General features: G+C 36.0%; 1 protein-coding gene across 4 annotated transcripts in view; it reads left to right on the forward strand.

Annotated features, from left to right (window-relative positions):
• Positions 1–450: 450 nt before the first annotated feature.
• ryk (receptor like tyrosine kinase) overlaps positions 451–23,555 on the forward strand; it is a 63,963-nt gene continuing 40,858 nt past the window's right edge. For 2 of the 4 annotated variants that reach the window (XM_067373310.1, XM_067373312.1), the window contains exon 1: positions 451–1,072. In XM_067373310.1, coding sequence (XP_067229411.1) covers positions 853–1,072 — 220 coding nt within the window. In that variant the 5' untranslated portion in view covers positions 451–852. Of the gene's footprint in view, positions 1,073–3,996; positions 4,028–13,388; positions 13,474–23,555 lie in introns of all 4 variants that reach the window. The other 2 variants (XM_067373313.1, XM_067373314.1) reach the window with 2 other exon arrangements.

A 23,555-nucleotide genomic window follows, 5' to 3' on the forward strand; every position in this document is an offset into this window, starting at 1 on the left:
GTCTGGCCTAAAATAATAAATGTATAGTATTCTACTACCATCTTAATAAAGGCTTCTATTTAAATTATTTGTTATGATTACATTTGATAACAATGTAACTAGTATTTACTAAGTCATATACTTGTGCACTTCATTTTATTTTAATACATTTTAATTTAGAAGGGGGGAAACAATGGAACATTAGCTGCTTAACTTTAGTTTCTTAACTTTAACTTTGGTTTACGTTATTGTATTTTTGTTTACCGCATATTTTCATTTTCCACAAAAATTAATTTGCGCTCAAACGGATTTAACAGGTAGTAATTGGCTTCATAATGTCACCTGTCTATATTACATTAAACATACACCACCCCAGGAACGCGCCCGTGAACGTCCCTGCGTGCGCGCGCTAGGTGTAAATGGACATCCCCCCCCCCCCCCCCCCAACCGCCCCCTTTCTTCAATGAAAACTGAGATTGCGGGAGGAAAAGACCATGAAAGGACAGAGCTGGAGGACACTTTTAAGGACTGTTTGTTTGGGATAGTATTTGTTGCTTGTCCACCGACTTTTTATATTTTAATAAATAAAAGCTAAGGACTTTCTCCCAGGAGAAAGAGAGCGCTTTAACACCGTCCAGCTGTCCCCGCTCGCGCCCGTGCGCTCACTGAGATTGAGCGCGAGCTAACAGAAGTTAGCTGGACGGCTATCAGCGGCGGGTGAGGGGGACAATACGGAGAAGAGAGGGGTCGACAGAGAGCGCCGTCATCAAATCTAGTAGTATGTCGCCCTCGGGAAGAAGTAACTCGAGCTTTGGATGAGGTTCCGTGGCGCAGATCGATCTCAAAGACTTTTTGACGCGACGGTGGGCTGTGATGTTTCTGCCAGCGCGGGGCTCCGGTGGAGGCGCGGCGTCGGCGGTGTCCCGGGGTTGGCAGCATACGGTACTGTGGAGACTTGGGGGTTTCTTTCTCCTCCTGCTCCTCGAAGGGGCCCGATGCCTCGCCAACCCGAGCAATGCGCCGGGCATAAACAATAACAACAGGCCGAATGTAAACGTCTTCATGAGCGAGGAAGAGGTCAAGAAACTCCTGGGTGTGTATACGTTACTTTATTTTCCCGTCTGCTCCACTTTATTTCTGCTCTGTCCAAAGTTTTGCTTAGAACAAGAACTTTTTGCCACTCTGCCAAAGAAACGTAATTGCTCCTAACTAGCTTATTTAAACACTAACTCGTGTCTGTTTAGTGTCCAAAAGTTCACACAAGTTGTTGCAAACATGCTCATAAACTGAAGCTGAAACGTTGTTGTAATCTGTTAGCCTTCCATATGTTAGCTTTGATAGGCCAAACAATTTGCAGCGTCCTTGTAACCTCTGAATAGACAGCTTATGCTTCAGAAAATTGCTAAAATATGCAAAGAAATGTTACAAAATACACAATTGAAAGTAGTTTTGTGAGGCTACACGTCAGTGTTCTGTTTAAGAAGAATGAAAGGCGTTTTGGTTTGTCATCAGGTTGTGACTGGTTGCTAGAAAGTTTTCCAAGTGGATTCCAGTGCTTTTGATATTAGAGCCTTATTATGTGGTGATTTGTAAGGTTTATATCACAAGCATGCACAAGACACAGAGGTATATGAGCTGATTTGAGTCATTCATTCTCACTGATGTCTCATAATTAGTTGACAGAAAAGTCTTACAGAAAGATAAAAGTGGATTTTTCCTTTAGAAGTTATTTTGCTTTGTGTCAGGCCAGTTCAGTAAACACTGTGTGAATGCAATGGATATTTAATGCTGTAAAGCCTGGCATCTGAAATAAGTCAGCAAACATTTTAATGGAATAGCTTATTGAATGAACCTTTGGGCAAAATATAAAAGAAAATCTGAAAAAATGGTTTGCATGTGTTTTATGTTTCAAAATTAATACAACCGGCTTTATGGCACATAACAGCATAATATAGTGAGAATATGAAGCTCAAACTTTAGGTAATGTAAATATCTTTTTCTATCTCCCAATAATATGTCTTAGTATGATGATCGATGCTTAGTCTTATGATCAAAACTCTTTAAGTTGGGGGGGGGCAAAACATAAAATACAAGCAATACAGAGATATGTACAAATAAACATTTCTCAAAAGCTTGCTGTATTATATTTGATACATTTTGAACATGATTTTTCTATAAATACATGGATAACGAAGTAAACCAAGTTGCTTCAGTTTGTTAAATGTTCATTTTGAAACATTAATAACAATATTAAGGTAAGTTTACTTTATAAAAAAGATTTCACAGCAAAAAGACAAAAAAAGACTTTATAACGTTTTACAAATTTCACTTAAAAGGCCTTTTAATTGTTTAAAAAGTTTGAACTATCAATCAAAATGCAGAAAACATGTAGAAGATTGTTTACAACTCGTTTTTCAACAAAGTTTTATTCATGTTGATATTTTAGAGGCCTTAAAAATTCATGTATCATATATTATACTATAGGCTTTACAGTGTATAATGCGAGAGTGGTTTGGACTGTATGGTTATTTATGACTTAATAGCTCTGCCTAAAATCTAAGTGTATGTGCAGAATATTTAAAGTCCCCTTTCTAGGCTAAGGGGTCAATCCAAGTGTTCTATATTCTGAATAATTTAATTCATTCATGGATCTTTGAGATAAAAGGCTTTGTGATGCCATTGCAATGTTTGTGTTCAGAGTAGGTTTTTAATTCAGCACCACTATGATTAATGCAGTGAGAATTGATTAGTGGTTGTGAATTGCTGGGTATTTGTGACGGGGTCTATAAGCAGTCATTATCATTGCTAATGTCACAGCATAGTTAATGAAAGGGTTGGGGGGCTGGAGCATCAATTTCCTGTTGGAAAGAGGAAGCGGAGACAAGGGCATTTTGCAGTAGCCTTGTTTGAGCTTGTTTTGAAGGCTTACCTTTTCAGCTCAAATTGAGAGCAATTTCTGTCAGACTGAAAATAAAAATATATAGCCTATATGTGGCATTTAATGTTGATGTAAATTCTATAGCTTTAAGCTGAACTTTAAATGTTGCTATATAAACTATAAGGTTTCAAATGAGGCAGCACTCAAAACTTTTTCAATTGAATGCTTTTTCAATTGAATTTGTAAAAGATGTAGCCTAACCATATGTTCAGGACATGTCTGTGGTGGTTACGTTTAGTCTTTCACCAGTGTGGGTGTTTTCTAATGGCTGATGCTGAGGTCTTGAAAGAGCAGGATGGTGGATATATTATTAAAACGTATATGATATAATATAAATGAAAGCTAATGAGATTTTTTTTGTTTTAATTGAAGATGTCTCGTAAAATACTATTTTCTAAATTTCAGCAGTATTAAAAAGAACTGGTAACAATAATCCAAAAGTGATGGTGCTTCTGAGTGGGTTTATTTTAGCTTTTGTGAAATGCGAACAGGTTTGAAACATGATTGTCCCCCTCTGGTCTCATAGCTCTGTTATCCTCTGTACAGCTGACCTGCATATTTTTGTCACGACTGGCTTTGAGAACAAAACTCATGGCTATGAGTGCCTCTTTCTGGGCACAATGCATTTCTGTGTCTCGTCAGTGATGATTGATGAACATTATGGTGGGCTTTTACACTCCGTGATGTTCATATCAGATTATTAACATCAACATGTCGTCTGTAGTTTTATGCGGGGTGCTCTGCCATTTGTCTTGTAATGGAGGCTGGAATGGAGCTCTTTAAAATTCTTCTAGGGCAAAGTGGAATGGATCTGCTCTTTCAAAAAGTATTTCTCATAACGTCATTTGCCCCTTTCCTGCTGCTGTGTCACTTCTGAGTGCATTCTGGGATACTTAAACCTATCTAAACATACCTAAAGGTCTTATCAAGTAATATTCTGTAGCATAAGCTTTTTGTAATAATGAAGAATTGCCAATAATCACTGTCTTTCTCTGTTAACAAGAACTTTTTGCTCTCTGTTCTGGTTGAACAATGGGTGCTGCCCATCTTGGAATCAAAACCACCTTGCTGCACTAAAGAAGACTGAGGGCCATTGTAAGCAGTGGGACTGTGAGTAGAAGTCCCTCAATACATTTATCACAGGGACATCAGCAGTCTGTAGTTTTGTACCGCCAGTGCCTCAGAGAATCAGGTGTCCGCTGCTCTGTACAGGAGTCTGATTACTACTGATGTGGTTCTTCAGAGATCCTGTTCTATGACTCACAGGAATCCTTGACTTAAAAGTTTATGGTTGTGGTTATATGGATGCCTTATTTTTAGTGCTTTGAATGAACAGGTTTAAGTTTTTTCCTTGGAGGTGAATGTATTCAAATTAAATTTTTTGGATTAAATGGATGCACAAACTTGTGGCAAAACTTAAACTTCTTCCATAGCATCATTATTGCATATAAACAGTTTTTAAAGCAATTGTCTCTCTGATTTCTGGAGTTAGGATTAGTCGTGGGGGCAACAATAACACTATTTCAAATTATTGCTATATTTTATATTGATGTACCAACTGTGTCGATATTATCTTGATATTTGCTCGAGGAATCAAATTTTTGGTAAATGTTTTAGACAACCAATGAAATAAATTAATTAGGGCTGTCACTAAAGATTATTTTGGTAATCGAGTAAGCGGCTGATCATTTTGATGATTAAACGAGTAAATTGATATTTTTTTGTGGTAATAAAAATAGTCCTAAGCAAACAATACTAACAATGAGGCAATAATATTTGGTTCAAATGAAGTCTCAAAAGCAAACAATCACATGGTTTTTATAGACCCCTTAATCGCCTACGTCACTGTGACATCACCGCTTTGGCTGGAGGCAAAACATAAATAACAACTCATAGCAGGGGCGCTAAAAGTTTGAGGTTTTGACTTTAAAATGTCGTCTTGTGTTTTTGGCTGCCAGAATAGAAGGAACAGGACTTTTGGTTCAAAACTAAAGTTTTACCAGATCCCAGCAGACATTCCTTCACAGAAATCAAAAAGATAATTGTGGTTGAATGCAATATGGCGTACAGTCTGGACGGAGACGATCATAAATAATACTCGTGTTTGCAGTGCACACTTCATATCAGGTAAAATAATCGATGCATATGTACTGGTGTGTTGGTTTTATCTAGTACAAATCAGCAAGTTTGTTTTATAGGTGAAAAGTCGCCAACTTTCAGCGCACAAGCTAGCTTAAATGTTAAGCAAACATACAGCGATAGATGAGTGTGCCATCCTTTGAATGGTCTCTTAAAATAATCCACATTGCTAGCCATAATCATAGTTAGCCCAGCGTTAGGTTACATTGGACAGTAAGCCTTGACAAAATTACCCGAACCACCCGAAAGTAATTCATGTGTTGTCTAGGAAATATCCAAAACTTAAGTTAATTTACAAAAATAGCTGTCACAGTCCCGCAGAGTCAGTGACTGTACATATTCGTACAGTTCTGAACCTTCTTCTGCATCTGTTTAATAAATCCCTCCTAAAACATGCTAGCTTACGCTTGTCAACATTGAGTCCAATGTCTCTTTTTGCCTCCAGCTAAGCCCCGCCCACCAGGAAAGTTGCAATGTTTACAAATTTTTAAGGGGTCTATAGAACAAAGTTAAAATACATAATATATATAATAAAACCAATCAACTTCTGTACACATGTAACCGAAATTCAGAACCTCTAACTGTCATAATTTCCCCATGTTGGTTTAGTTTTATTAATCCTGTTAATACTTTCCCCATAAAAACATACTACCGTGAGTAGTCGCGTGACCACCCCGTCCAGTCAGTGGCATGGAAGCAACACAGAGGTGAACTCAAACGCTGAGTCAACACACAGTGCCCGATCCCTGAAGTGATATAACTTTCGCTTACGTCCTCACGAAAGTTTGTCAGTTGTAACTGATGTGATTTAAGGCTTGCCAGTTTGGACATTCAAGCGATTTTAGACCATTGGATATGAATCATTATATTGAGCTACTGCGCTGATGCATTGTAGCACAAGAACACTCATAACGAGAGTAGCTCGCACATCACGTGAAGATCGCATGCACAGAGTGGAGCGTAGAAACTTGTCAACCCTGTCCTGTGATTTATCAAAAAAAGTAGCTTAAAAGCCTCAAAAGTTATAGCATATATTTTCTACTTTTGAAGTAATTACTTACAACCCACAGATTCACAATTAATAGAGACGGTATGACTAATTCACACACGCAATCATGCTCATTAATGCATTCAAATAAATGTACTGGTATGTGCTAATTTATCTGTACCTGATTTACAACGAGCAGAAATCTGTAATAAATGTTACAAATGATAGATAAAAAAAACTGCTGAAAGTGAGCTATGTCGGAGCACACTTTCACTATAATATTCAAGCATATTTCCAGTACAAACCTTGTCAGTGAACTATGAGGGCAGAAAACAAACAAACAAACAAACTAAATAATCGTTCATTAATCGTAATTGAGGTATAATGTTCAATTAATCGAGATTTTGATTTTAAGTCATATCGTCCAGCCCTATTTTAATGTATTGTGCAGCCTTAGAAATCTGTTTAATAATGGATTCTCGTCCATGGAATGTGCAATGTCCGGTATTTTGCTGGCAACTCGACATGGGTAAATGTCTAAAATTAATATAATTGTAAATAACCTCAAATTTTATCTTTTATCTTGACCCATATATTGATATAATAGCCCAATCCCTGCTGATTCTGTCCCCTTTTTGAATCAATATTTGTGCAGCCACAGATTGTCTTCAGTAAGTCTATATGGTGCTTTTATCCTTTTTCTGTGATTAACTAAACTTCATTTGGTCGTGTTCTGGCAATATTGGAGAAGACTCATTTACATTGGTTATGTTGGTTATTACTATGTATTACACTTTCTTTCTCAGTCTCTACTTTACTTCTTTCTTTCCTCTTGTTTGCTTTCTCTGCATGCTCTTGTCATTTCCTGTCGTTCTCTGTCTGAGCTTTCTGGAGTTCTGTAATTCCTTTCACAGATCTTTATCTTGTTTCCCTCCACTCTCTTTTTTCTTCTTCTTCAGAGCCTGGAAATTACCTCATTCTTTACATGTAGTGACTTTAGGTGCATATCTGATGTATGTGAAAGAGAACTCATTTCTGATTGATCATAAATGCTGCATTGATGAAAGGTGATGTTTGATATCCATATTTACATTCGTATCACAATCTGCCCTCTTAGATCTGTAAGTTACTCAGTATAGAATAAAGGTAAATGCCCTGGCTTCTTATGGAGACTGTGTTTTTATATTTCGGAGCCAGTTTCTGTTCAGTTTATTTATTTTTAGTTTTTTGTTTTGTTTTTGGCAGTCATGTGCTGGATAAAGATATAATTTAATTCATATGAATGGTCTCATGACCGTAATGAAATTTTAAAAGTATTCAGTGTTTATCGAAGTCAGAGGTTGTGGTGATCAGTATATGAAATCAGTACAGATGAGGAGAATGAATGTTGAGCACTGTCATAGGGCTGTTAAAATTGATGAAAAACTAAATTCAAATCTTTTACTTAAATATTATATTTCTAATATTCAAATTTAAAAGGCATAATTTAAGTTAGGGGAAAAAAGCTTACGAAGTCTTTAAAACATTTTTTTAAAAGTTGATTTTTATTTATTTATATATATATATATAATACTTTACACAGCTTTCTTTTGTGCGTGAAGTGAGTGCAACGGTCAAAGATGCCCATCTAGTGCACAATGGAAAAGCTGTTCTGTGTGAATGGCTTGGTTACGCTTTTGACGTTACCAAGATCATCTCCTCATTGAGCTGCTCTATTTCTGCAATGTTTTAAATGACCAAAGTAGCAGTGCCGCATTCAAATGAATAGGCAAACAAAAACATTAAAATGCAACAACGACTCTTATCATTGCATCTTGTGTGCCGCTGTTAAAGCTGCCTGACGCACATCTAAAATTCTAATGCACAGTTAAATTGGCTGAATATTTGAAATTTCTTTTAATTTGATAGCCCTAAACTGTCATCTCAAAGTATCAAAACCGCATTGAAAGAGGACATGAAGATATATATATATTTTTTTTAAGGTAAATGTTTATTTAAAAAAGTGTTGTTTGCAACAGTGAACTTTTGAATTTTTCTCCCTTGTAAGGATCTATGGCTTCCCCTGTGACATCACTGCACCGTCCATCCAGCCTCATGCTGATATAGTAAAGAGAGAAAGCTTTCACTCTCTCCTTCAGAGAACCAACACCACAGGGATGAAAAATCTCAACTATCCAGCTCCTCATTGCTAACAGACAGCGTCAGCCCTCTTGTGTCTGAGTTATTTTGGTGTATCATTAAATGGCCTTGCACATAGCAGTACATGGAATGTTTAGGTCACGTAGCACATCCACTCAGATTTACGATGTAAACTTGCTGCCTACGAAACTTTTTTTTTTCTCTGTAAAAAGTGGAAATGCCTCAAATAGATGCAACAGACAGATGGTTGCAGGTCTTTTATGGCTTTTAGCTGAGATTGCTGTTTCAGTTAATGTATTTGCAGTCATTTTGTCTTCTGAAATGTGACTTGTCTCAGAGTAAAATAAGATCCTGTAATTGAAGAAAAAGTGAAGGACTGGTCTTTAATCCATTGGAAATTGACTGGATCATGTAAAATGGGTGTTTGCATGTTTGCAGTTTTTTTGTGTATGACTCCTGAAACACCACCTGTATTGAAACTTAAGTGGTTTTGGTGACATCAGCCACAGAGGAAAGTTGATTCAGAGATGGGGAAATTTTTTTTTTTTTTTTTTTTTTTTTTTTTGAGTATTATGCAGAATAACAAGCTTTCCTGTAGCTCAAACAGTATGTAAGTATTGTGCTAACACAAGCATGGTCCTAACAAATCCTGGTTATGGGTTCAAATCTTGCATAAAATGTAAGTTACTTTGAATACAAGTGTTTGACAAAGGCATAAATGTACTGCATGAATCATAAACAAGAGTGAAAGCTTCTATTAAAAAAAAAAGAAAAGGATCCGTTTAAAAAAAGAATGAATAAAAGCGCTTTAGGTTCATAATTTCAAGAGAAATTGTTTGTTCACAATGATTCCTGTGTTTTTGGGCTATTGATGTAGAACTTTGGGGAGGTTCTGAATACTTTGAGACAAGAAACTTGAGAAATCTACCAGCTGAATTTTGTTACTATTTCTTGTATAGTTCCACTGGCCAAGTGAGTTTCTGTTTTGGATCAAGGATCTGAGCTGCTTGCTCAAATGATCCAACCCTGTGGAGAATTGTTCTCTGCAGAACTACTCTTGATGGACTATTTGACTCGTTCTCTTTGGTGTTTTTCCAGAGCAGTCTTCATCTCTGACCTCGCTGTGTTCTCCACTCATCAGATACCTCAATATTAGTGCCTTATTCTTGTCAAAAAGAAAGGTTACATCTCTTGGTCTTAGCAGGCTTTCTCCTCCGATTCCATATTAGGAGAGACCTCAAGAGGTTGAGGTATTTGCCCTAGCCTAGTCTTTTATCAGTAGTTTCCATGGCAGCATGAATGGGAGGTGAGTGAGTTGATTTTAATCAGAGTGTGTGTTTGGGGTTGATCCTGACACTCAGAAAAAAAACAGCAAGAATGAAGGCATTCACCCACTTCATGGAGGTATGAGAAGATCTCATTTAATGAAGATCGTTGGCTGACTCAGCTCAAAACGTTTAACTTAAGGGCCAGTTCGAAAGTACATTTGTGTTTAGTAGTAGGGCTGGGCGGTATATTGAGTTTGTAAAACATAATATATTTTTGATAAACGATTTAGGTTGAGGCAATACTGTTTATATCGATATACAGTAGTTTGATATTACAAGTGCATCTGAAAAAAAAAAAAAGCATGGCCTACATGGATACATTCGCTATATTTGTTTTTATAGCCTTAAAGGATTAGTCCACTTTCAAATAAAATTTTCCTGAAAATTTACTCACCCCCATGTCATCCAAGATGTTCTTGTCTTTCTTTCATCAGTCGAGAAGAAATTAAAGTTTTTGATGAAAACATTCCAGTTTCCAGGATTTTTCTCCTTATAGTGGACTTCTGCCATTTTCTAAAATAATACAACTGTTTCCGCTTTCCATATTCTTCAAAAAGCTTACGCTGTATGTCCTACACCTTCCCTATTCAACTTAAAGAACGAATGCGGCGCCAGTTTAGTTTTTTTTTCCATAAGTAGAATAGGGAAGGCATAGGACATACAGCGTAAGCTTTTTGACGAATATGGAAAGCGGAAGCACGTGCAAGGCGGTCATTTGTGTTTATAACACATATACAGTTGTATTATTTTTAGAAAATGACAGATTGTTTCGCTAGATAAGACCCTTATTCCTCGTCTGGTATCGTTTAAAGCCCTTTGAAGCTGCACTGAAACTGTAATTTTTACCTTCAACCATTTGGAGGCCATTGAAGTCCACTATAAGGAGAATAATCCTGGAATGTTTTCATCAAAAACCTTAATTTCTTTGCAACAAAAAGAAGGACAGATGAGAGAAAGACATGAACATCTTGGATGACATGGGGGTGAGTAAATTATAAGGAAAATTTTCTTTGAAAGTGGTCTAATCCTTGTGTGGTCTAATGAACATTGTTTGAAGGAAAACATTGGGCAGGATGTAATTTATTATTATTATAATTTTTTAAATAAATACAAGTGTTTTTTTTTTCCCAAAATGTAAGTAGAAAATAGTGTATTTTGCCATTCAGCCAAAAATTCTGGAAAATATTTGGGCCATATTGCCCAGCCTTAAGTAGTTTTTTGCAGTTCCAGATCTTAATCTTATTAATCTTAATGCCATGCCTTAACCATATGCAACACAACGCTGTGGCAAGCGATAAAAGGTCTTTTCCATGTTGAAGTGTCATGAAACCCCCCTGTTTTAGCACTGCTCGTTCACACCTCAGATTTGAAAGACTTAAAAAATGGGTGTGTAATGCTGTGGAAAGTGGGAGTGTAGAGGGTGGGAAGTGGAGAGACATCAACCAATAAAACACCTCATATAAAATACCTCAATAAAAGACCTCATTATTCAGACAAATTAGTATTTAAATGTGAGCAGAGAAAAACAAACAACAGAGTTGGTGGCACCTTGATGTATTTTAAAAAATATAACTATGACAACAAACTCACAAAAATCTTATTAGAGACAACTAACAACTGTCATGAACAAATCAAATGCGTTTTGTTAAATTATTCTTAGAAATATCAACAAATCTGCATTATAACTTTGCAGAGCTATTGGTTTATGAAAAATGTGGAAGAACATTTAAAATGTCTAATAATATTTTCATTACGTTTACAATCACTACAATCTCTGAACAAATGACACATCAGTTTAACACCGAAAGAATAAAGGCATCGTTACATTTTCGGTCTATATCATTGTCTTCGTGTCCATGATCAGATATACCGCTGCATCGGTGTCCTTATTATATTTTGATATTTGAATTTGAAGGAGACATAATGAAATAAATGCACATACACGGTGCTGGTTCATGTTTGGAGCGGAGGAGTGTATGCTAATCCAGTCGGTATTTGCTCCAGTCTTTGATATGCGTTAAGAGACTGTTTATATCTGTATTTATATATTTAAATTGTTAGACTCATTGCGTGCATAAATCACTCTCATGCGGGCTCCATGTGCTGTTGTTAGTCATATCTTCCATGGTAGTCAAACTCCAGCTCTGACCACATCACAGGGGAAATGCAAACAACACTTTTGTGCTACTGTACTGATACACTTACAACACGTGCTGTTGTTGTTTCATTCACCAAAACACGTGCTATTGTTGTTTCATTCACCAAGCATGTATGCACAGAATTTTGTGTGAGAAATCTGTGTACGAATATTTTCATGAACAAATCTTTATTCACTAATAACTTGTTCTTAAATTTATTCAAAATGTATGAAAAAAAATACAGTAACAAATAGGGCTGGGTAAAAAATATCGATTTCACAATTTTAATTGATTCTTATTTTTACGAACCAATGTCGATTCTTAAATCCCAAGAATCGATTAGTCTAGTCTGTTTTCAGTTGATGAATGAGGAGAATATGTAGCGCCTCCCATCCAATTAATCACAATCATCTTTGTGCTTTGTTACTTTTGATATGAAGCAAAGTCTAAGATTTCAGATGACGTCCATCTTATTATGAGATTCAAAAAATAAATACCGTTTTGGTGCTGTTTAATGTGACGATTGCTTTAGCGACTCAGGTAAAGAGAAGCGGCAACACGAGCGCATGTGAACATCCTCTCCCGCTTTAATACCAGTTACAGCTCGAAATAAACATGACTAAACATATGAAGGTATGTTAAAATATACAATACAACTTACCGAAATCCGTATCATGTCTCGTGTAATAGCTCAATAAGTGTTTCAACCTCAGAAAGACGTCAATAAAACAGCTTTTAAACAATGTCACGTAGTGTCTCATTTACCTCAGAAAAACATAAGTTGAGAGATTTGTTTTCCTCTAGAAAATTTGCCATGTACTGTAACTGAAATACTACATCCAAAATAATCAGAATCGAATCGAATCAAATCGAAAGCATTTGAATAGTAATTGAATCGAATTGTGAAAATTGTCAATACCCAGCCCTAGTAACAAAACAATTGAAACCACGCGTACGCAAAGAAATCATATACTTTGGGGGGCCTGTATCTATCATGTTAAGATGAAATTTTAGACCGATATTTCATCTTAAATATATTTCATCATGTACAGTGAAAGAGTAATAAAAGCTGCGTTCTAGCTCAAGTTGCAAGGTTTCTCTGAAGAAAAAGGCTTATTTTGAATACTCAATTCATTAAGATTAAAAAGAGGTTAAGAACAGATTAATGTGCATATGTACGTGTTGTGAAATAGGCAGACATTTATCGTGAGAAGTTGTCCTTTGTGTACAAATACGAGATACTTCATGCAATTATTAGTTGATGCAAGTACTAAAGTACACTTTATTTCAGTACACTTCCATAGTGGACTTAAAATGCTCTTTTCGTGCACTAATTTTGTACTTAATATACTAAAAATTCTTCTTTAGTACTTAAGAACTAAAATGTGCTTTTAACATACTATCTCTGTATTAAAAAAAGTAGTACACTTAAACCCATCTTTCATACACTTAAATATACTAATCAGACATATAAAATACACTTTTTTAATTATTTAAATATAAGAATAATATATAATAAATATATATACAAAATGTATTTATAATGTATTGCCCACATATTTTTATACATGAAATAATTCATTTCAAATGTATTGTAGCTATGTTAATGTTCCCTTTATATGATATACTTAACTGCATGTTAATGGTGTCGTTAAATTGTACTGTCATGTGAAATAAGGCGGATTCAATAGTGAATGCAGCAAATATTCGTTTATTAAGAAAAATATTTGCAGGTGCAGATGGCAAGGGTGAGACGTTGCAGGTGCAGATGGCAAAGTATTTCTTGGTAGCGGAGAGACTGCAATGGGCAAACCAGTCCAACAGGTAATCCAAAACTCTCTCAAAGGGGAATATCCAGGACAGGAACGAGATACTCAAACACAGTCAGGACGAACACCGCACAAACACACCAACGATCTGACAACACAGGGCAAAATGCACAGACATTAAATTGCAGCGCTGATGAGCCCCAGCTGACGCTGATCAGCTCATCAGCAGCAACACACACTCAGGCTACATTTACACGTGGGTGGCTATTTTCATAAACGGACATTTCAATCTCTCCGGTTTCAAAAATAACATTGTGCGCACATGTCAGTTTTCAGAAAAGTTTTCATTTACACGTACCCGTGTATGTATGACGTCAAGAGTGTAACGAGCAGTTCAAGCCCACGTAAGCCAATCAGAATCCCGAAAAAAAAAATCCTGAATTCCTCTTGGAGTGATTCGAAGTTGTTGCAAAATTGCTGATTTCCGAGCACTCATTCGTCTCTGCTCCTCAGCATAATGGAGCAGCTGTATTTGCAAATGCAAACACACAAGAAGAGTTGCACCGACATAAATGCGACTGCTACTCTAAACGCTTCCATGATCACATGTAAACATAGGTCGCACTTTTGACATAGGTGCGAGCTCTGGCGCATACTGTGACGTTGGCTGCCTAAACACCTGTTTGTCTCAGTTTACATGCAAAAGATTTTCAAAATCTCCACTCTGGCCGGAGTTTTTAAAAAGACTCGTTTTCAGAGGCGAATTCTCCGTTTGCGTGTAAACGAAGGGCGCAAACGAAGGGAAATGTCTCCGTTTTTCAAAATAACCATGTACTTGTAAACGGGGCCTCAGAGTGAACCAGTGAAAAGTACAGTCAAGTACACAATTAGTATGTCATTAGTAGCACTTTTTCCCCCACATTAAAATGTATAAAATATAGCACTTTTAAGTATCTTATGCTAAAAGTATACTTACTGTTAAATTGTGAATTTTAGTACAAATTTAACCTGCATGTTTTATTTTTCATGTAAATCCAATAAAATAGAACTTAGTGATAGTATATATAAAAATCACTAAAATTGTATGTATAGCGTTCATGGCACACTTTTATAAAACACTTCTGTATATTTGGTTTACTTTATCTGATTACACTTAAAATCAATTTAAGTGTTAGTGCTAATTAGTGCATTTATATATTAAGTGTACTTAAGTACCACAGTTGGGAAGTTGTACTTATAACTAGTACATTAGTAACATATTTTTAATAAAATCAATTTAATTTAAAGTTAACTATTTAATCTTAGGATGGCTATATAAAATTCTACTAAGATTGAACAAATTTTTAAAGCATTCAACACACACTTTTAAGAAATAAACTAATAAAACTCCTTTGTATTTTTTTGCGGTAGTATACTTCATTTCAATCCACTAAAAATCAGTTTAATTATTAGTGGTATTTAGTATACTTTAAGTGCACCAAAGTACTACTGAAGCAGAAATATACTTTTATTTAGTGTATTTATAGTGTATAACTTTTACAATTTTATTTGGCACAAGAAATAATAATGTACTACAAATGTACTTGCTTGTATTTAAGTGTTTTTTTTTTTTTTAGTGCATTCAAGTATACTTTTTTTTTCACCTGGGTGTATAAGGATTGTTAAGCGTCCTTTATGCACTTACCTTTGCGTCATGAGTACACTAACCTAGTCTCTAAAAAAGGCTAGGCTTCTCACTATGTCTTTAGTCCTAAACGACTTTGTGCTGTGTTGCAGTTACAAACCAGCTTGGCCTCCCTCTCATATAAGTAAGTGAGTAAGTGAGCCCTCCCTTGTTCATATCATACCCATAGAAGTTTGTTTACTTAAGCAGCAGCTGTACTGCCATGTTGTTCCAGTGAAGGCGGGAGTTCTGAGGATACCTCTTACGGAACAAGCTCTGTTTGCTTGACTGCGGTGGCAGCTGTAGTAGGATTGGCTCATGTGGTTGTAATTAATGACTGGCGCTGACTCCTTTTGAGCACCAGGCAAGATTCATTACCGAGCTGCCACAACTCAGCCATGACAATCTGGAACCCGTCTCTTCAAAACAATGCACTTTCCAGAGACTCAAGCCGAGCTGTCCAAGTGATCCCTCAGACCCTGCCCTCAGGAAAGCAGACCTGCAGGAAACTAATATTCATTAATGAGCTGAGAACAAAACTCTGTGATGGGGCACTGAAAGAAAGGATTGTCACTGCTTTAAAACTGATCAAAGAAGCTGAAGTAATGTCCAGCTGTCTACGTGAGTGGACTTAAAATGAGTGAAACAATTTATAGTTGTAGAGCTTTGATGGAATGCTAATTCTGGTGTTTCTGTGCATTTGGGCCTCACATTAACCCTCAGACTGTTAACTGAAGTGTTTTGAATGCAGATGAAGCATTTTCAAGGTTAACTTATTCTCAAGGACCACTTTTAGACATGTGCTAGTGCTAACTGAATCTTAGTGATCACAGAATCCACAAAATTTAACAGAAAGAGAATTTCCTCTTTCAGTTTAATAACCCAAGTACATGAAGATATATTTAAGTTTTTAAATAAAGCCAGTTAGCATTATTTTCACTCTGCTTACCATATTTCTTACTATATTATTGGTTACTGTTTAAATATTCTTGCAAAAGGTGCTATTTATATGCCACACAATAAATCGAGTCATTTATAATAATCACAACTAGAAAAAAAAGTGTATTTTGTAGTGCTGGGCAGTATGATCAAAAATCTGTATCTGTATCACAGGATTTTTTTTAAGATTCTGGTGGTTTCACGGTATATCAAGTTATTTTTTTTCTTTTCATGATCGGACCTTTATGAAACTTTATAGTGTCAGGAGTACATGGAAATTATATATATATATATATATATATATATATATATATATATATATATAAAATATTGTAATTCCAAAGATAAATGTACTTTAAAAAAATATATTTAAATTTAAAAAAAATTATAAACTAACAGTTTTTAGTTGACCTTTTTAAAATGTAATCAAATGAAAATTTAAATCCTTTTAATTATTATTATTATTATTATTATTATTATTATTATTACTACTACTGCTGCTGCTGCTGCTGCTGCTGCTACTGCTGCTGCTGCTAGTTGAAGTACACTACTGTGCAATGGTAAAATATTTCTGTTATAATTTCTTAAACTAAACCAAACTTTTTAAGGGTGCTCTGATCAGGATTTTTGGGGCCGATCGCTGATTACTGATAACTGATAACTGGAAGCAGTATTGACCGATACGATCAACAATACTGATCACTAAAATAAATAATACTATTCTAAACAACAATACATTTTAAGTATAAAAAATTAAGACGAGAAAGAATCATGAATTGACAATTCATTATTTATTGGCAAGCAACTTGTGCAACATATTCCATTCCCTCTCTTAGAGGTAATTAGGAACGGCTTAGAGCTTAACAAATATAGCATTCCTTTAAAAACAAAGTAGACTTTATCAACAGAAAGTAATCAAAAGTAAAACACTGCATAGTTTTCACTGTATAAATCAATAGATTAATCCTACTAAATCTACTAAGCAATGAGAATGAGTGTGCACAGCAAGCCACTTGAAGAGTATCATATTCGCGACTTAATATAGTTTTAATAACTCTCTTTATTATCGAACACGTCCTGCAGTTTAGCAAAAGTAGACTATATTTTATGAAAGTCACTGATCTAGCTGATTTGGACATTAAGTTTGGGCATTTAAGGAGGAAAGAATGTGCCCTGCTGTGAAGGAAAGGAATGCACTAAAATATCTCTGCCCTAGTTTCTTGCTATCATTGCTGTAGGGTTGCTGTCGTTGCAATGTCCCCTCTCTTTGGAAAGATGTTTTTGTTCTTTTCAGACACCTGGTATAACTGCCAGACCGGTTAATGTAGTGAAGCAATTTTAGCTGCGCATAGAAAAATTGTTTCGCAAATTTTTGATTGGCTCATCTGATCTGCCTTTATAGTGACCATAAAGTCACAAAGTCAAACTATATAAATCTATAATCAGCTGATAATGATCCGCGCCCGATCAGTTGGAGCACCCTCAAAACTTTTATTTTGATGTGATGTGAAGACCTCTGAGTTTCTGTGTATATGATATGGCGTTAGTGTTTCTTGAGTAAAATGGTAAAATGTATATGAAGTGAACTCTGAGTAGCTCTGGGGGTGAAGTTCATGTGTTCATGTCCTCATGTAGTGAGATTGCAGATGCTGAAAACACCATGAGCGTCCCATGTAAATGTGTAGTAATAGATTTAACTCCGGCGCTCATTCACAAACATGCAGAACATGCAGACTTTAGATTCGGTATCAATCTTTTTGAGCTTTAAAGGTTGTATGTATGTATTTGACTACTAAAGCAAATAAAAAAAACTCAAGTTTGCAGATATTTAGGTTCTCATACTTGTTTCTCTAAAAACAATGATACAGCCAGTTATTTTACTTTGAAATGTGCTTTCTGTGTTGGAATGTCTGTTTTTGTTTTGGACTGTGTGATACCACCCACTGCCAATTTACCCAATAGTATTTCAACATCCTTGCAAGTAGGCAGTGTATTGTAGCCATGAAATGAACTGGGTCAAAGATCACAGATTCTATCTGACCTGAAAAGCCTCAGCGTGCATCTAAAAAACTCTATGACCAGAGGCATATTAAAACACAAATAAATCTACTCATCAACTTAAAGTGTGTAAGGCTCATTGCCTTCCATTGTCAATTATGCTCGTTCCTGTTACTTGTTCTCAATCTGGCAGCCCGCATGAATGTCAAGTCTGAGGAGGTCGGATGGAAACAAGTCTCTCCAATATTTTGAATTTGGACTGCAGTACCTATTTTAACTGCTAGCTGTCAATATTAAATACTGCACCTTTAATATCCACATACACTAGTCAACATCTCAAATTGATTCATTGTACAGTTATTTTTTTTCATAATATTTTTGTGACATTCCGCTGTATACAGTAAGTTCCAAAAGACTGGAGGCCTTATGATGTGGCGCCTATGGACACGATCAAAAACTAATATAATATGCATGCCTTTGTATGTTCCATTACTTTGAGGAGAGGTTGTGTCTGGATTTAAGAATAGCCTTAGGATCTGTCTCCTTGTTTGATGTTATGCATCACAGTTGCTTTCATGTAGTACCTCTGTGAGCATTTGGAATAGAACAAACATTTCTATAGATGTTATCTTCTACACATTTTCATAGGGGTGTAAGAAAATATTGATCCACGTGAATATCGCGAAATTGTGTTTAGCGATACTGTATTGATATTTATTTGTTTTTATATTCAAGATCATGGCAGTGGCCTTGTGTTCGTTTAAAACCCTGACATGCTTATAGTATTGCAATATATCATATCGTAACTCCTGTATCGTGATGCATATCGTAATGCCAGATTCTTGGCGATACACAGGCCACCAGTTTAAAGTCACCTACATTCTTTACTGTTGAAATTCTAGGACTGCTGGATGGTGGACATTGTACTGTAATGAAATATGGACTAAGTGGGCGGTGAAAAAAGACAACGGGTAGTTCCAGTCGGAATACTTTCTGCATCGTTACCTTTTACTGCCCTCTGAAGCAAATCTGTCTGCGTTTATAGTATGAATTTTCTGTAGATGTGAACTCAGTATGTCTGAGGCCAAAAGTGAGTTTGCTCCCACAACTCTGCAAACATTGGGATCAAAACAGGAACCTTTAAAACACCTGGTTGATCCCCCTTCCATAGATCCACATCAGATCCAAAGGAGCTTACTAAGTTCAGCATGTTTACTTGATCTTTTTTTGTTCAAAAAAAAAAAAAAAAAAAAAGTGAATGTCAATGGAAAAATATTTTCAACATAGCAACAACTATTGACTATCTTAACTTTCTTTTATTTCCAAACAACTTATTTTTGCAATTTGAATGGCAAAAGCTACCAGATAAAAGACCTTCTTTAACATCAACATTTTACTTGGTTGAAAGCTAAGTGGCAATAATGACATCAGAGAAAAAAATGTTGTTTTATTTTATTTTTTTATCTTTTAGAATAGTCTGTACATGAATTCTTCACAGACCACATTTATTAAGGAAAGGACACCCTGATCTTCCCAGCAGTGCCCATGTGGGGTTGTCATTTACTGGCAGTGTCAGTAATTATTTCTCCAAATGTGACTGCCTCTGACCGAGCCTATAAATCCTTCACCGCTGGGGGGTTTCAGGAAGCTTTGGTCACCACACACATAAATAAACACATACACTTAAACACTTCTTATACTCCTGTTGAAGCACCTAGGGCTTTCCGTGCCCCCTACACTTGTTACTCATCTGTGGTTGGCCTTTAACTGAATTGGGATTCAAATTTAAGTCTAGTTTACTTAAAATTGACATGTTGCTAAATAAAATACACAAGGTCCTTTACTGGTCAGTCCAAGAAGTAGTCATTCCAAGGGTTGTTTCACTTAATTGATCAATGGCATGTAGTTCCCTGTGCATGTACTTCTGTTTTTGCCTGCGGTTCATGGAAGATCCATTAGTGATCCACAGAGAGCGTCACATTTACTGAAGTAGTGGAAAATGGGCGCTATATTATAGGTTGTTTCTGCCCTTTGCTCAGCACACCATATCAAATTTTCACTCATGTTGGTAGAAGAGATAATGGTCGACTGGAATGCCACCAAGCCTGAGACCACGGGAAAGCTAGTATCAAGTAAAATCATTCTCCATTAAAGATGCCTTGCAGCTGCTTCTAAAATAACAGGGCAAAGTATGGCACAATTGAAAGATTCTTGTGCTTTGGCTGCTTAGTCGCTTGACTTGAACATGTGCCCAAAGCTAGAAAAGAGGACGAAGAAAGCTTTCAAGACGAGCTGAAAGACGAGCAGGGAGCTATTACAAAAGGAGTCCATGAATAGAATCGGAATGACTGGCAGTAGTATTCGCATTTATATGCTTGTCTATTGGAACTGCCACACTGAATGGGGGGTAGGCCCCTTTTACTTTTTTTTTTTTTCATGCACTCAACCTATTTTTTAATTGTACACTAGTCTACACTACCTCTCTTCACATTTGTTTGAGAATTTTTTTTTTTTGTGTGTGGTAGGCTGTTTGAAGTGTAAAAAAAAAAAAAACTATTCCTTTAATAACGCAGTCTCAGTCACAGTGGTTTGAATGGTGTTTGAATTTTAGAAATTTAAATATTTATCTGAATTGTGCCAATTTTTCTTTTTGGTGTCGTAAGGAAATTGTTTGTGTACCAAAATAAGAAGTTGTTGAAACTGGTCTTACCCAGCTCTGAACAGTAGAAATATTGAGCAGAGAAGATTATACCTGCTAAAAGTATTCCACCTTTTTCTTACTTTAAAATGTGTTATTATTGGTGCTTGCCCCTTAGAGTTAAAAACCTCTTATAACAATTTCATGTAAAGCATTTTTTTTTTAATGTAAAATCATCGTACAGGACAGATAGACTTGTGTCCTATATCATTGAAAAGGTCTCAACTAGCAGAATACAACAAGAATATTGTTCAGTTAGAGACCAAACTATACCAAGTGTTTGTATAAAAAAGCACCGCCGATGCATGTGTAAACGGTATACATGATGCTTTTGCGCCACATTTTGGTTTGTAACTTCATGAAACATTAGTAAACCATAGTAGATTGCATATCTTTATTTAGGACAGGTGGTATCGAGCCCAAACACAATGAGACAATGTGTCGATCACAGAGTGTCATGACATGCTGCTTTTGACTAAAGCTATAGGACTTCCAGGATCTGCTCACGTTGCAATCGTGGCGCTGTGTTTTCCAATGTCATTTGAATGTTCAACCAATGAAATGATGTGTTTACTAAGTGATCAGACTTATGATTCTCACCTGACAGACAGTGCAACTAGCAGAGAAATCCCATAGACTTACATTGAAAGAGCGACCCAATCCATATCTAGAGACCAGGATATCATAGAAGCTCAGGGGTGGATACTTTTAAGTTGCAACAAACTAAATATCATTCAGACCACCTGCAACCGCATGATATTGCTATGGCATCCTGGTGGATAAGCACCACCACTTTCCTCAGAAAATGTAAAAAATTAGTTGCTGTCTTGTCACAAGTTGCTGAGAATCTATTTCTAGAATCTGTGTTTATCTGTTTGTCTCCCTCCTTAAAACATTCCATCGCATGAAAGGACATGCTGGTCTATAGAATTCAATGTTGATGATATGTGAATTCATGTATGTTTTGTATTTTTGAAGAATTCATAGTGGGTTGAATAAAAATTAATGGACTCTGGATTTGGTTTCATCTTAAAATAGGCTTTCTGAATGCACACTCTTCGTAAAACTACAAAATTACTTAATTATTAATTTTATGTATTGTATTTATTATGCTAGTAGAACCTCTTAATATGAACATCACTAGAGCCTCTTTGAAATATTTGCAGAGGAGAATGTGTGTGGTAATTGCAGTTGATCCCACACTGGGCTGTGGTCCTCCAGAGGTCAGACCTCTGCTGGGAGACGTTTTCTTCCTACGCTTCACCATAGTTTGGGTTATTTTCACTAGCCGTCTAAGTTGTGACACCACTGCCATTTCCGCTGGGCCTTTTGCTGTCCTGTCACACCCCGTCCAGTTAAGTTTACTACAAGTAACGTGTTCATGTCAGCTCTATGAAAGTTACCCTGGAAGTACTGCAATCACATCTGAAAGTGGTTTTCTATCCATTGCAGCATTACATACTGGGTCTTCCTGCCTGCCTTCAAGTTTATCATTACTTGTAGCCCACACCTGTTTGGTATTACACTGATTACCCTCCTGACCATCGGTGCTGAACTCCAATATAGCCGCCATTCTGACGTTCTTGATGATAATGAGACTCTAGATCTCCTTATATTGCATGTTCCACCACTCTTTAGATTTGACCCCTCTGCCTTTTTTAGCTTCGGCACCCCTATGTGAACACTGAATCCCATGAACCTTGAACTAGGTGCATACATAGTGTGTGTAACGAGAACTGTGGCCTGCTGGTTCATGTAGAAATGTGTGTGGACGCAAACCTGTTGTTTACATTGTGTGCTGGTCGTAGTTGCATTGTGGTGTCGTTGTAACTTTAGTGTTTTAAATGGGGCTGGGCGATTTGGCAAAAAAAAAAACTTTCAGAACGATTGACCGATTTCATGATTTAGGTTTTTTTTTTTGTTTGTTTTTTTTTTTTTAACTAGTCAACTACAACTACAATACGATTCAAGTAACATTCTCTTTATTAACCATCTGGTTAAAAAAGTTTGTATTCCAAATACAATACACCTGAAGTGATCTATGTGAGCTATGCGCTCTACATTTGTAGAAGTTTGTTCTTCTCTAAATCGTTATCATTGCTGTATTGTCAACATGTCTAACTGTAACATTTGCTAACATTTTTATTCATAATCATGATTAAACATAAAACATTATATCCGAATTAATCGCCCAGCTTGAGTTGAGATGTGGATAAAATTAACTTCTAACTACAACCTAATTTTTATATATATACCATTGTTCTTCTATAGTATTATGCTGAACTGACCAACAGCTTCAGTGATTATAAAAGGACCGCTCTTTTTATTTGCTTTTTGTAATTCTTCACAATTTTAAGTTTTTGTTTTTCATTACACTTCTTTACTTTTCCTACTTAATACTTTAGTACAAAAAGTGTCAAACTTTGACACTAATTGATTTCTTGATGATTTAATATTTTGTGGTTCCAGAATATTGAAATATAAATTTAAACTCAAAACGTGTGAAAAAATATTATAGAGAGTGGAAATGGCTAATGAGCCAATAAGTGCTACTCTGCTGCCATCTACTGGTTATAGTGGTAATTTCATGTCTTTTTTTTATTTTTAAAGACCCGCTGTAGTTTTATCCCTTAACTCATCTTTGATCACCAAAATTACATATAAACATTTTTTTCTGGAAAAAAAAAAAAAAATTCTTAATGCCTTAAAAAAATGAATGTGTCTCTACACCCTTGCCTCATTTAATATACACGGATCTATGAATATGATAATTTGCCCCGCCTCCGCTTTCTCGCAAAAGCTCAGATGAGATCCAGTCAGTCAACTAACTTGGGTAAAC

The sequence above is a fragment of the Chanodichthys erythropterus genome, chromosome 21 (genome assembly GCF_024489055.1).
Source record: "Chanodichthys erythropterus isolate Z2021 chromosome 21, ASM2448905v1, whole genome shotgun sequence".
NCBI classification, from domain to species: Eukaryota; Metazoa; Chordata; class Actinopteri; order Cypriniformes; family Xenocyprididae; genus Chanodichthys; species Chanodichthys erythropterus.